The sequence below is a fragment of the Salpingoeca rosetta genome (genome assembly GCF_000188695.1).
Source record: "Salpingoeca rosetta unplaced genomic scaffold supercont1.35, whole genome shotgun sequence".
Taxonomy (NCBI): domain Eukaryota; class Choanoflagellata; order Craspedida; family Salpingoecidae; genus Salpingoeca; species Salpingoeca rosetta.
The window spans coordinates 329,118-341,988 of NW_004754899.1; the positions used below are offsets into that span (position 1 = coordinate 329,118).

At 58.1% G+C, this 12,871-nt stretch overlaps 3 protein-coding genes across 3 annotated transcripts in view; 2 read left to right on the plus strand and 1 right to left on the minus strand.

The window, feature by feature from the left end:
• Positions 1 to 463: 463 nt before the first annotated feature.
• PTSG_10192 (uncharacterized protein) lies at positions 464 to 6,123 on the minus strand. The gene is made up of 13 exons (XM_004988473.1): positions 4,662 to 6,123; positions 4,407 to 4,453; positions 4,179 to 4,260; positions 3,785 to 3,889; positions 3,327 to 3,413; positions 3,055 to 3,128; positions 2,828 to 2,900; positions 2,406 to 2,589; positions 2,118 to 2,193; positions 1,711 to 1,785; positions 1,345 to 1,483; positions 1,012 to 1,110; positions 464 to 704 (listed from the first exon to the last, which is right to left on the minus strand). The coding sequence occupies exons 1-13, from the start codon at positions 6,089 to 6,091 to the stop codon at positions 548 to 550; spliced, it is 2,628 nt and encodes an 875-aa protein (XP_004988530.1). The 5' UTR covers positions 6,092 to 6,123; the 3' UTR covers positions 464 to 547.
• A 53-nt stretch (positions 6,124 to 6,176) lies between these two features.
• Positions 6,177 to 10,967, plus strand: PTSG_10193 (TKL protein kinase; the record flags this gene model as incomplete). Its single annotated transcript, XM_004988474.1, has 4 exons — positions 6,177 to 6,234; positions 6,394 to 9,853; positions 10,172 to 10,653; positions 10,873 to 10,967. The coding sequence occupies 4 exons, from the start codon at positions 6,177 to 6,179 to the stop codon at positions 10,965 to 10,967; spliced, it is 4,095 nt and encodes a 1,364-aa protein (XP_004988531.1).
• Positions 10,968 to 11,534: 567 nt separating this feature from the next.
• PTSG_10194 (uncharacterized protein) overlaps positions 11,535 to 12,871 on the plus strand; it is a gene marked incomplete at its 5' end in the record, with an annotated part of 14,640 nt that continues 13,303 nt past the window's right edge. The window contains 2 exons of the mRNA XM_004988475.1: positions 11,535 to 11,822; positions 12,070 to 12,867. Coding sequence (XP_004988532.1) covers positions 11,535 to 11,822; positions 12,070 to 12,867 — 1,086 coding nt within the window. The remainder of the gene's footprint in view (positions 11,823 to 12,069; positions 12,868 to 12,871) is intronic.

Genomic DNA, 12,871 nt, shown 5'->3' on the forward strand with positions numbered 1-12,871 from the left:
AAGCAGAACTCTCATGACACACGCGATGAGCCCGACAACGTCCGCACCGCTGGTGTTTCACGTGGTGAAAACCACACACAAAACTATACGTTTCACACACACACACACACACACACACACACACACACACACACACACACACACACACACACACACACACACACACACACACACACACACACACACACACACACAAGCACGTGCGTACCTGCATGTGGCGCGAAAGGCGGCGGTGCTGAGGGCGGACGGGAGATTGAGGGCGCGGGCGAGCGAGAGCTCCAGTGGTCGCGTCACATTCGTCGGGTTGCGCAGGAAGAGGACAAAGTCGCCGTCGAGCCACGAGCCATAACCGTACACCTAGTGGTGATGGTGGGGATTGTCGTGCATGCATATGCACACATCAGTAACGAAATGGTGTCGGTGGGACGATGGCAGCAAGCGTCAGAGTGCAACCATCAATTCAAGCAACCGTGAACCACTCACTTCATACGTCACCATCATCACAAGTCACCATCACCATCGACCACAAAGACCATCATTACCACCATCAACTCCCCAAAATCATCATCGTCATCATGGCTACCTCCAGTTCGACGGCATCGCCGCCAACCCAGCGCGAGTGCTGCAGCAGCGGCGCCCGCGCCCGCGCCCACTTGGCCGCAGCCGCCACCACGTCCCACGCCGCTGCATGCATTGTGTCCGGGCTGAGATCACGAAAGAACAACAAAGGTGAGAAGGGGGTGGGTGTGAGGGGAAGGAAGGTGGAGAGCATGGGATGAGGTGAATGGGAGTGAGGTGAGGATGATTGTGAGGTTGTGGTTGTGACAAGGAGCAGTTTGCCGCTCTGGGAGAGGGAGGCAAGGGAGGGAAGCATCAATTGTGGGGGTGGGGTACCGCTGCATGTGATTGCGGTCATGTGCGGAAAATCCAGGCCAAAGATCGCGATCTGCTCGCATGACATCAATTGCATGGGACTGCATGCGAGCATGGGTTTGGGCATGACTTCCATACCTGATGTAGAGCTCCTGCAGCTGAACGCCCATGGCAAAGTAGGACCACACTTCCTCCTTGAAGTGCATGATGTTGGCGACCTTGTTCAGATGCAGATGCCTGCAAGCACCAAGTTGCGTGCATGCGTGAGTGAATATGAGATGCTGCTCATCACTGAGACGGAGTGAATCGGGCGTGGCGCTGCAGGGAGTTCACAAAGCAACACGCAAGTGCAAAGATGCGAGAGCACACACACATACACAGACAGACAGACAGACAGACAGACAGACAGACAAACAGACAAACAGACAAACACACACACACACACACACACAAACACGCATACGTGCGCACCTGGCCTCTCCCACGGCGCCGGTGACAATGCCGTGGAGCATGAGCGCGCTGAGGGGAAACATGTTTGACTTGCTTACGACCATCTTGTGGACGACGGCATCGCGGTACGTGATCCACTGCTGCCGCAGCGACCCGTCGCCTGTGCACATACACATACATGCATGCATGCATGTGTGTGTGTGTGTGTGTGTGTGCGTGTGTGTATGTGCGTGTGTGAAAACGAAGTTGGTTGTTGAGCAGCAACCCAAGCATAGCAAACACAACCACAATCAAAAGCCAACAGCCAGCACACAATGAAGAGCAAGGGGTGATACAAGCGTCGGGAATCACACCATCCCCATCCCTCCATCATCGCTGCAGCGTTACCGTGGAGGCCGAGGTCGCCGAACCCGCGCCAGATGGAATCGCCGTACAGCAGCCAGAATGGCGACGGCCACATGCCTGCAGGCAACACCACCACCACACCCAAGGCAGTATGTGTGTGTGTGTGAACGTGAATGTGCGTGTGTGTGTGTGTGTGTGTGTTTGTGTGAATATGTGTGTGTGCGTGTGTGTGTGTGTGTGTGTGTGTGTGTGTGTCGTGTGTGTGTGTGTGTGTGTGTGTGTGTGTGTGAATGTGTGTGTGTGTGTGCGCGTGTGTTTGGGCCATGCGGCACGTGTCCAATTATCGGCAGGTGCATGCGCATATGTCGCCTTGTCACTGCACATGCACTCGCCTCCATCAGCTACTCATCAACAACCAAGTGCAAACCCCCAACTGTGCACTGCCTAACCTGTTGTCAAGTTGATCCACAGCTCCGAGTCGGACGCGCTGCGCAGCCGCTTCAGGAACGCCAGCATCCCCTCCAGCTGGCGGCACACAGACAAGAGTTGGTGTGTGTGTGTATGTGTGTGTATGTGTGTGTGTGTATGTGTGTGTGTGGAGGGGGGGGGGAGCAGACACTGGGTTTGATGATAGAGTGGGTGCGACTGATGTGGTTGTTGTGGCACGGAAGGTTCGGCCAACAGAAATACACACACACACACACACAGGCACACGCATGCACACACGCACAACCTACCTCTGCAGCGAATTCGTTGATGTTGCCGTCGCCAAAGCTGATGCCATCAAACTTGAACATGTTCACGCCAAACCGCGTCACCATCTCCAGCGCAATGGCCGTGAACCGCTCAAAGTACTTTGGGCCCGACAGCGAAAACCCAGCCTCGTTTGCCTCGTACCCGCGCTTGCGCCCATACGCCAGCCTGCAGTTGACACGCACGTGTGTGTGCGTGCATGTGCGCGTGTGTGTTATGTGCGTGTGTGCATGTGTGTGAGAGAACATGTGTGTGAGACAGTTGGTGCTCTTCACACGTCCAGTCGACCATAGCCACCGCAGTCGCAGTCACCACCACAACAACAACAACCACATTCATCATCATGATCACCATCACGACCACGACCACGACCACGACTGCCACCAGCACGACCACCAGCACCCACCTCTCCTGTTTTGCCTCGCCATATCCGCCCCAGGGCGAAATCCACACGCCAATGCCGCTGTTGAACCGCTTGGCTGTGGAAGGTCACATGGTAACGTATGTGTGGGTTGTGTGGATGCGTGATGTGTGATGTGTGGGGTGTAAGGCTGAATGGGGAAGCAAACAATTGTTCCCAAATCCTACAGCAAACACACACACACACACACGCGCGCGCGCGCGCGTGCGAACCTTCGGCGGAGACGGGCGTGAAGCCGTTCGGAAATCCGGCATGGAAGCTCCACAGTGACTTGGTGTCATCCCAACTGCGAAGCGTATCCAGAGCAACGTGCGAAGAACACTGTGAGTGGTTTGCACTTCGGCACGGGAGCTCACATACACTACAATGTTTTGGCGCTTTCTCCTGAGCCCTACTTTACGCCACCACCACCGCCACCACATCACCACATCACCACTATCACCACCACATCACCACTATCACCACGGGCGCCATTGCCCCTCACCCGTCGTCCCAGAGGAACGAGTCGAGCTGCACGCCGCGCTTGGCGACGAGCTCCCGCCCAATCGCAGCCACCCGCCGCACACACGACCTGCACCACGCCACAGCACCAACAGCACCAACAGCAGCGTGGTGGTGGCGTGGTGGTGGTGACAGATGAAGTGATATATGTGTTGTTGACGGTTGCAGTGTGGGTCGGTGAGTGGTGCACAAAACAACCAAGCAACAGCCAGAAGCGGGAAGTGTCTAACACAGCACCGCAGCCAAGAAATTTGCTCAACGGAACCATCGCATCACCCAGTGCCACACACACACACACACACACACACACACACACACACACACACACACACACACACACACACACACACACACACACACACACACACACACACACACACACACACACACACACACACACACACACACACACACACACACACACACACACAAATCACGCACGTGAAGGCGCCCGCAATGGAGGTGTACTGGCGCGACGTTGCGCCGACGGCGATACGGGGCAGACCAAGCACGCCGCACACAGCCATGTCGGGCTGCGACGACAGCCTGAGTTGCAGTTGTGTGTGTGTGTGTGTGTGTGTGTGTGTGTGTGTGTGTGTGTGTGTGTGTGTGTGTGTGTGTGTGTGTGTGAAGCGTGAGGCGGTTGGTTGGGTGGGGTTGATGCGAGCCACGTTGTCATCACTGCAACAGCGCACACACGCACACAGGATAATGCAACAGGGCGTACAAGCACGCACACAGAACAAACAGCATCACTTCTCCCCGCAATCATCAATGTCAGCGTCACCATCAGTTTCCCCTCTTTCCATCCTCCTTTTCTTTCACACATTCGCACCGGCCGTTTGCGGAGAGCGGGTGCTCCAGCGACAGAAACATGAGCGCATTGCGATGCACAAACGGCGACCCCCGCACAGTGCCTGCAGTGGTGTGTATGTATATGCGTATGTGTGTTTGGACGTGGACATGCGTGTGTCAATGAATTGAGTCAGACGGCATGCACACACAACACACACGCGCATTGCGTGTGCACCGCCGTCTTGAATTGCGATGCACACGTGCTCACCTTGGCCGACAACAGAGCCAGACCGGATCGCCAGCGTAATCAGATAACTGCATTGCATAACATCGTACACGTGGAGATGAGTTTGCACCAAGGTCAAAGCTCACACACACACACACACACACACACACACACACACACACACACACATACACACACACACAAACAAACAAACACACGCGCACAATAATGCCCACCAACAACGCAACAGCAGCAACAGCAGCAGCAGCAGCAGCAGCAGCAGCAACAGCAACCCACCTTGGTGTGAGGGCGCGCGTGATGGGTTCAAGCTGCAGCGACCAGCGTGCCACGTGCTCTGGCTGGTCGTGGATATCAGAGTGCCAGTGCACGCGAAACACCGTCGCATCGTCCACACGACACAGCAGCACCGCTGATGCTGAAGACACCCACACTGCGTCGTCCGAATATGTCAGCGCAGCATGCTCGCCCTGGGATTGTCGTGGTTGCGCCTGGTGCTGCTGCAAGTGGTGATCGCCCGCACCATCTTCTCTTGACTCACGCTCACGTGCATCGGGTGCCGCCGCGCCACCCGTGTCTTCATTGGGCCTGTGCGTGTTGCTCATTGGCGTGAGCGTCAGCCGCTGCAGGGCGCAGCAATCGAGGCTGGAGCACGTCGTGTCACCGAGCCCGACCTGAAACAGCAGCCCTTTGGACTCAATCCTCTGCCCTGTGAGCGTGTTGTCGACAAAGCTGAGCTGCAACGACGCAGGCTGCGGCTGCTGCTGCTGCTGCTGCTGCTGCTGCTGCTGCTGCTGCTGCGGTTCGTCTTTGTTCATACCCTCATGCGCCTCATCCCGTACGATGTCGTTTCCTCCTCGCTGCTGCTGCTGCTGCTGCTGCTGCTGCTGCTGCTGCTGCTGCTGCTGCGCGTGCTGGTCTTCTCCGCCGCCGTGCTCTTGGCTCCTGCGGAACTTGGCCCTGCCCATGTCCGTGTTCACGGGAACAACCTGCAGCCCAAGCGCAACGCCGTTGCCTTGCACCACCAATGATCTTGCGTGGATGGATGCAAAGGGCAACAGCACCTCATTCGCTGTCGATGCGCCTGTTTGCTCGTCTTGTGCACGCTGCTCTTGCGACTCCTTGTCTTGCTGTTGCTGCCATGGTTGTTGCTGCTCCTGCTGTTGTTGCTGTTCTTGTTGCTCCTTGCCTTGCTGTTCTTGTTGCTGCTGCTCTTGTTGTTGCTGCTGTTCTTGTTGCTCCTGTTGTTGGTCATGATCGTGCACAGCTTGTTGTGCGTTGCCACCATTCCTTTCATTCGTGTCACTCCGCTGCATGCGCTGCTGCTGCTGCTGATGCTGCTGATGCTGCGAACGCGTGCCATGATCATGCGGTGCACTCGTGTCCTTGTTGCGATGATCACCGCCCTCTCCTGGCTCAGACGGTTCAGATGGTGGCGGTGGTGACGGCGGCGACGGGGGATCCTTCGTGCGGGCAACGCGGTGCAGGTCCCTGTCTGAAAAGTGCACTGCCTCGTCCAGGCGCTCCAGCTGGTCCGCGGGCCTCTTCATGTGCGAGTAGCCCGTGATGCTTTGCGTGTTGTGCAGCGCCATGTGTGTCGACAACACCGCCAGCAGGTACACCACCAGCGCAAACACCAGCACCCGCATCCCTACAAACCACAGGCATCGCGCAGACGACCTTGTCCCCGCTCCACCACCAACAGCCATCGTCGCTGTTTCTTGTGTGGTTGTTGCGCCGCTGATTAATGTGTGCAATTACCGCTCTGGATTTGGTGTGACGAGCACCAAGGCCATGAATTGTTGTTCTGTGGCAGACGCAGACGATGCTGTGCGTCGTCGTGCTGATGGTGGTGTGCATGACTGTGTGTGGATGTGCAGAGTTGTCGGTGCGGAGGCTAGAGGAGAGCAGGAGAGAGAACACATGCGTGTGTTGCCGGTGGTGCTCCGGCGTCCACACCCGTGCCTTGTGGGCATCTGCTTCTTGCTGCTTGCCGTTTTGACCTCTCCAGCTCCGGTAACAGCAGTCAGAACAACAGCGGCAGCACAGGTTGACCTGTGCTCACGGGTCGACCTGAGCTTGGCGCACATCATCCACACCCTGCACGATTCCGGCGCTGTGATCATCGACGACGCCTGGCACAAGCACTCGCCTCCAGCGAGTCGAGCACAGGCCAAAGACCAGCACACCACCTGGCCTGGAAGCCCTCGTTTTGGTGCTGCTGCTGCTGCTGCTGCTGGTGGTGGTGGTGGTGGCACAGCCGCAGATGGCGGCACGACAAACAACCCCACACCGCAGCCGCACGTCGACATTGCTCCCATTCAAGAAATGATGCGGACGCTTGGCTGTGACAGAAGCCTTGATGGCCGTGATGGCCCAAGCCTTTCCGCCCTCAGCATGCCCCTCCACCGGGTGGCAAACGGCACGCCTGCACAGGATGAACAGGAGTCCGTGAAGCCTGCACCCACCACGCGCCCGCGTTCCCAACGTGCATGCAGGCAACGCAGGAACGCAGAGCCACCCTCAGCCATGCTCACAGGGGAGTGCCCGATCCAAGCCGTCGTGAACGGCACGTGCGCCGGAGCGGACGACAGGGGGGTGTTGCACATTGTTGTGGAGAAAAACCCCGACCAACCCGACGACCCCATCGCACTGGACGAGAGCACCAACGCCGCCACCCTCCTCGCCATCTCCGTCCCTGTAAGGCACCTTGTCCTGCGCAACAATATCAGCAACAGCGTCTTGACCTGGGTCCTGACCAATGGCAACTGGGCCAACCTGACCCGGCTTGAGCTGCGGGGTTTGGAGCTTGACACCCTCGACTTCCGCAACTTCAACGCACTGCCCAGCCTGGTGCGCATCGATGTCTTCAACTCAGCCTCCGTGTCGCGCATCAGCACAAAGGGATTTCGCTTCGCGTCCCAGCTGCAGCGCCTGCACCTTCGCAGCAATGACCTTGCCACACTGGACCCAGACGCCTTTGACCTCATGACTGCCCTGTTCAGTCTGGATCTGGGCGTAAACAGGCTGCAGGAGCTGCCACCCAACATCTTTCGGCGGCTCACCGCCCTCGACCGCCTCTTCCTCGACTCCAACCTCATCTCGCACGTGCCAGCCGGCACATTCCACCCGCTGACGCAGCTCACCTTCCTGACGCTGCGAGGCAACGACCTGACCCACGTCGACAGCGACATGTTCACCCGCCTCCACCGCGTGCACCACTTTGTTCTCAGCGACAACCCGATCCGCACCATCCAACCCGGCGCCTTCAACAACCTCACCAGCATGCGCAACTTCGAGTTGAGGGACACGCTGGTGGCACGCCTACCGCCACACCCCTTCACCTTCATGCAGCGCCTCACGGCACTGGAGCTCTCCTCCAACACATTGACAGCGCTGCCCGCAGACGTGTTCCACGGCCTGAGCCGGATGACCCGCATCCTGCTCAGCCACAACCGCATCACGTCTCTCCACCCGCACACCTTCCGCAACCTCACCTTCCTCAAGTCTGTTTCCTTGGACAAGAACAAGCTGACCAGCCTTCACCGCGACTTGTTTGTCGACGCCAGGCATCTCAATGTGCTCAGTTGCCAGTCAAACCTCCTCACATCTCTGCCACGCGACATCTTCCGCGGCAACACGGCGCTGCGCTTCCTCCTCCTGGGCGCCAACTTCTTCACATCCCTGGACGGCGTGTTCGACGCTGTCACGGACCTGCGTGCGCTGGCGCTTGAGCGCAACTTGCTCACGTCCATCCACTTCGACGTGCCCCTGCCCCAGCTCGTTGGCATCACGCTCAATGACAACCGCATCACCCGCCTGCCCAACCTCGACGTGATTCCCCGCATCAACACCCTCAGCCTCCGCAACCATCGCATCCGAAACATCCCCATGGCTGAAGTACTGGCCCACGTCAGCCTGCGCGTGCTTGAGCTCGTCGCCGCACCGGACGTTGGCTCCGTGGCCCACCTTGACCTGGACGCCTTCCAGCCCGACCTGTCCACCATCCGTGTGGAGACGCTGCGGCTGGGCAACGTAGACATCACGCCCATGCTTCCCATTGTGGACGCCCTGACACGCAGCAGTACTCCTTTGCAGCTGGAGGTCCTTCAAATGGGCTGGCCCGGGCTCGACGAGAGTGTGCTGCCGTTGTCCACAATCTGCACATTGCTTGCAAGCAACGTGGAGGAGCTGGGCCTCATCAACACGGGCTACCGCTCCCTGGACCTGTGCAGAGGCCGGAAGTTCAAGTCCGTCTTCCTGCAGAACAATCGCCGCCTGCAATCGCTTTCCATCCACAGCAGCCTGTCCCACCTCAACGTGTCCGGGTGCCATCAGCTGACACAGATGACAGCGCCGACAATCGACATTCTTGACATCACCGGCACGCGGTTGCGCCCCTCCTCTGCTCTGTGCAGGCGTTGGGGTCGGACGATGCTCTTTGCCAAACGCATCTCGGAGGACCTGTTCAACACGGTGCATGGGCTGTCCACACTTGCAAGGTGTCTAGCAACGCTCAGCGTGCTCGATGTGTCGGACAATGCGTGGATCGACAACGCACGCGAGACGGAGAGCAGCATCGGCGTTGTGACGGCGCTGTCAGACGACGCGCACCTCGACGTCAACGGCTTTGTGGTCCCGTTTCGACCCAACCCGCCCCTGTTTCAGCTCACAAACGCGGCCATCCAATGCAACTTGGAGCTGAGCAGCGAAAGCTTGCACCAGGGCGGGGCCACATCCCCTGTGATCGTGTATGCGTTCCGTTGCACGTGCGCACGCGGTTTCAAGATGACGTCAGGTGGGCGGTGTGTGTTCGACGAGCCAGATATTGCCGGCATTGCCGCTGCCTCCGTGATTGGCGGCCTTGGCATTGGCCTGCTCATGGCGTGGCTGTCACGCCGCTACCGTGGCCTGACCAAGCGCATCGGCCTGCAGGAGCAGCTGCTAGTGGAACGAGACGAGGAGGTGATGGCGCTGAAGAAGGCGTGGGAGATTGAGTACGATGAGCTGAGGATGATCAAGCGTGTTGCTGCGGGCGCGTTTGGCGTTGTGTTCAAGGCAGAGTGGGACACAGTCACAGTAGCAGTGAAGGTGCTGCAGCAAGGGGTGATGATGTTTGACGAGAGCACGGTGTTGGAGTTTGAGAAGGAGGTGGAGTTCCTGCAGCGGACACGTCATCCGCACGTGGTGCGGTTCTTTGGCGCGGGGACAGACCCCAACGGCAGCCCGTTCCTGGTGCTGGAGTTTGTGGCGATGGGATCACTGAAGGACCTGTTGGGCAAGGACATGGAGCAGGTGCTGATGGAGGTGGAGGCGCGGAGTACTGAGGGCGATGGTGAGGACGATGTGCTTGTGGTGGGAGACACAAGCAAGGAGGGTGGTGGTGACCGGGTGTGGGCACTGAAGCTGCGGCTGCTGCGTGACGTTGCGAGCGGCATGGCATTTATCCACAGCCTCGACCAAGTGCACAGGTGTGTGTAAAAGGGGGGTGAGGGTGTTTGGGGTGGCGTGTACGTGTGTACACGTGTGTGATTGTGTGTGTGTGTGTGTGTGTGTGTGTGTGTGTGTGTGTGTGTGTGTGTGTGTGTGTGTGTGTGTGTGTGTGTGTGTGTGTGTGTGTGTTGTGTCGGGCATTGCGTTGGGACGAGGTGGTGTTGGTGTGGCGTCGGCTGCGTTTGCTCTTCACCTCACCCATCCACACACACACACACACACACACACACACACAACACACAACACACAATACACAACACACAACACACACATACACACACATGCACTGAGTGCAGGGATCTGAAGAGCGGGAATGTGCTGGTGTCGGCGCGGCTGAGAGCCAAGATCACGGACTTTGGATCCATTCGCCAGTGCCTCGCTGGCGGCTCTTCCGCTTCCTCCTCATCCACGACAGCAACAACAGCAACCACGGCCATGACAGCAGAAGCAGCAGCACATGCTGATGACCTGACGTACTCGCAGGCGGCGGGCACGGCGACGATGAACCCGAGCATGACGATGACGGCTGGTGTGGGGACGCCGCTGTACATGGCGCCGGAGGTGCTGTTGGGCGACAAGTACAACGCCAAGGCAGACGTGTTCAGCTTTGGGGTGCTGATGTGGGAGGTGGCAACGCAGCGTGTGCCTGACTTGATTGAGCAGGAGAAAGGAAGCGACTTCCGTGGTCCCATGCTTGCCACACTCAGCAAGCTCTTGCAGGACGGGAAACGTCTCGAGTTTGCTTCTCGCGGCGGCACTGGCGACGCTGCTTCGACTCGTTGGTTTCGCGGGACTGTTGATCTGCGTGCCTGTCCCCAAAGCACACTCATGCACTTTCACGCACATGCGCCAATGTACATAGAATGTGCATGCAAACACACACTCATCAACACACAACAACCACACACCCTCCGCAGTTGTCCGAGGGCCTTTTCTACCATGTTAGCGTCTCCTCACACACACACACACCCTCTGTTCACATCATGTTGCGACGCAGGTCCGCCCTTGGTGTTCCATGAGCTCGCTCGCCAGTGCATGGACAGGCTACCGCGTGTTCGCCCCTCCTTTGAAGAGCTCTGCGCTCGTCTCTGAAGACGTTACACACCTCTACACCTGCTTGCCACATTGTACATGTGTGTGTGTCTCGAAACGCTTCGCAGTCCAAACACGCTGCGCTGACGTCAGTTGCCGTGTGATGAGTCATCATTGCTGTTTGACAGTGTCGTTGCTGTGCCGTTTTTTTGTTGCTTCTTCGATTTTGTTTGTTTGCGCTGCGACATCGCGTCGCGTTCTGCACACAAACACAAACATAAGCACTCCCCACCACCACACCCCCCTTCTGCACCAAGAACGAGCGCTTGTCTCCTCCCTCTGTCGACTCTCGTGTCGCTGACTGTGCTCAGAGCAAGCAACAGCTGTTATTCGCCAATACAAAGACACATCGGCTTGACTTCCTGGCTTACCTTGGAACGTGTGTGTCGCTGTAGTTGCTGTTGTTGTTTGTTCTCAACCTTCTCCCCTCCTCTCACAAGCCCATCGATTGCGTGAAAGATGGGTGGTGATACGTTGCACGCTTGTTGCCTGCAGGCATGGCCTTGGCAAGCGTGCCGTTTCATGTTGCTTGCTTGTCTCGTGTGGACTGTGACGCTGCCGACAGCGATGGCCGCGACACGACTCAGCAACGAGCAGCAGCAAGAGGACAAGCAACCCTCGCTTGCCTTCCACGACTTTTTCCCTTCCACAGACACTGCCACCTTCTTTGACAGCATCTATCAGCATGACACCTTCGTGGACTCGCAGCCGCACGGCAACGCCCCTCAGCTGCTGTCACCGACCATGCGGGATGTCGTTGCTCCACTTGCTGATCCCCATGCACTTTGTCAGCACCACTTTTCTCTGGACGAAGAGCAGCGCAAACCCAAATCCAAGCACACTGCTCCTTTCCAGGTGTCTGTGTATTTGCTTGTGTTTGCACGCGTGTGTATGTCTGTTTGCTTTGTGTGTGTGTGTGTGTGTGTGTGTGTGTGTGTGTGTGTGTGTGTGTGTGTGTGTGTGTGTGTGTGTGTGTGTGTGTAATATCTTCGCGATTCAACAACCTAAGCCATGTCGTACCACTACATTTGCTTGCCGGCCACATTTCACCTCACCATCTCATCACCGCTCTTTATCCTCTCCCTCCCCGTCCCCACAACAGATCAAGGAGCAAGGCGAGACGCGGCAGGTGTCGTCATGCAAGCAGATGGAGGACGAGCTGGCTGCCGGTGCTGGTTTGCTCATCCGCTACGAGGACCTCGTGGACTCCCCCGCCCAGGACCACGTCAAGCAGCTGCAGGACGGCGTGCGCGACGTGTTTGGCACAGAGTCCACCGTCCACCTGTACCACGCCACGCAGAACGAGTCGCGCGCCCTCATGCCGCACACAGACCCCTACGACGTCCTTGTCATCCAGCTCCACGGCTCAAAGCGCTGGACAACCTGCATCCCAGACGCATACGTCTCCGACACCGACACCAACAACGACGGCAGTGGCACCAACGCAGAGGACGACGACAACACCAACACCGGCACTGGCGACCACGGTGCTTCTGCTTCTGCTTCTGCTTCTGCGTCGTCTTCCTTCCCAAGCCACCATGGCACACGCGCACGCCCAAGTGAGGCAGAGACCATCAAGCACTTCAACCCTGCGCAGCTGGGCCAGCTGCAGGAGATCCGGCGCCAGAAGCAAGAAGGGTGCACGCGCTACGAGGACAGAGACCTGCGTGGCATGCGCTGCACCGAGTTCACGCTGCGTGCCGGCGACACCATGTACATGCCCAAGGGCATCATCCACTTTGCGCTGTCGGGCGAGGAGGGCTCGTCACATCTCACCATCTCGCTGGAGCGCAAGGGCCTGGCGTGGGCCGATGCGCTCATGCACGCGGCGCTCTCTGGCTCGGACATTGTGGACACCCGGCGTTCCTTGGTCACTGGAGAAAACACGGTGCAGTCGCTCGTCA

Coding starts and splice junctions, on each gene's coding strand:
- PTSG_10192 (XM_004988473.1), bottom strand. CDS start 6,091: ATGGCTGTTGGTGGTGGAGCGGGGACAAGGTCGTCTGCGCGATGCCTG. Junction 3,890..4,178: donor CCGCTCTCCGCAAACGGCCG/GTGCGAATGTGT, acceptor ACTGCAACTCAG/GCTGTCGTCGCAGCCCGACA. Junction 1,484..1,710: donor CGGCGACCTCGGCCTCCACG/GTAACGCTGCAG, acceptor GTATGTGCACAG/GCGACGGGTCGCTGCGGCAG.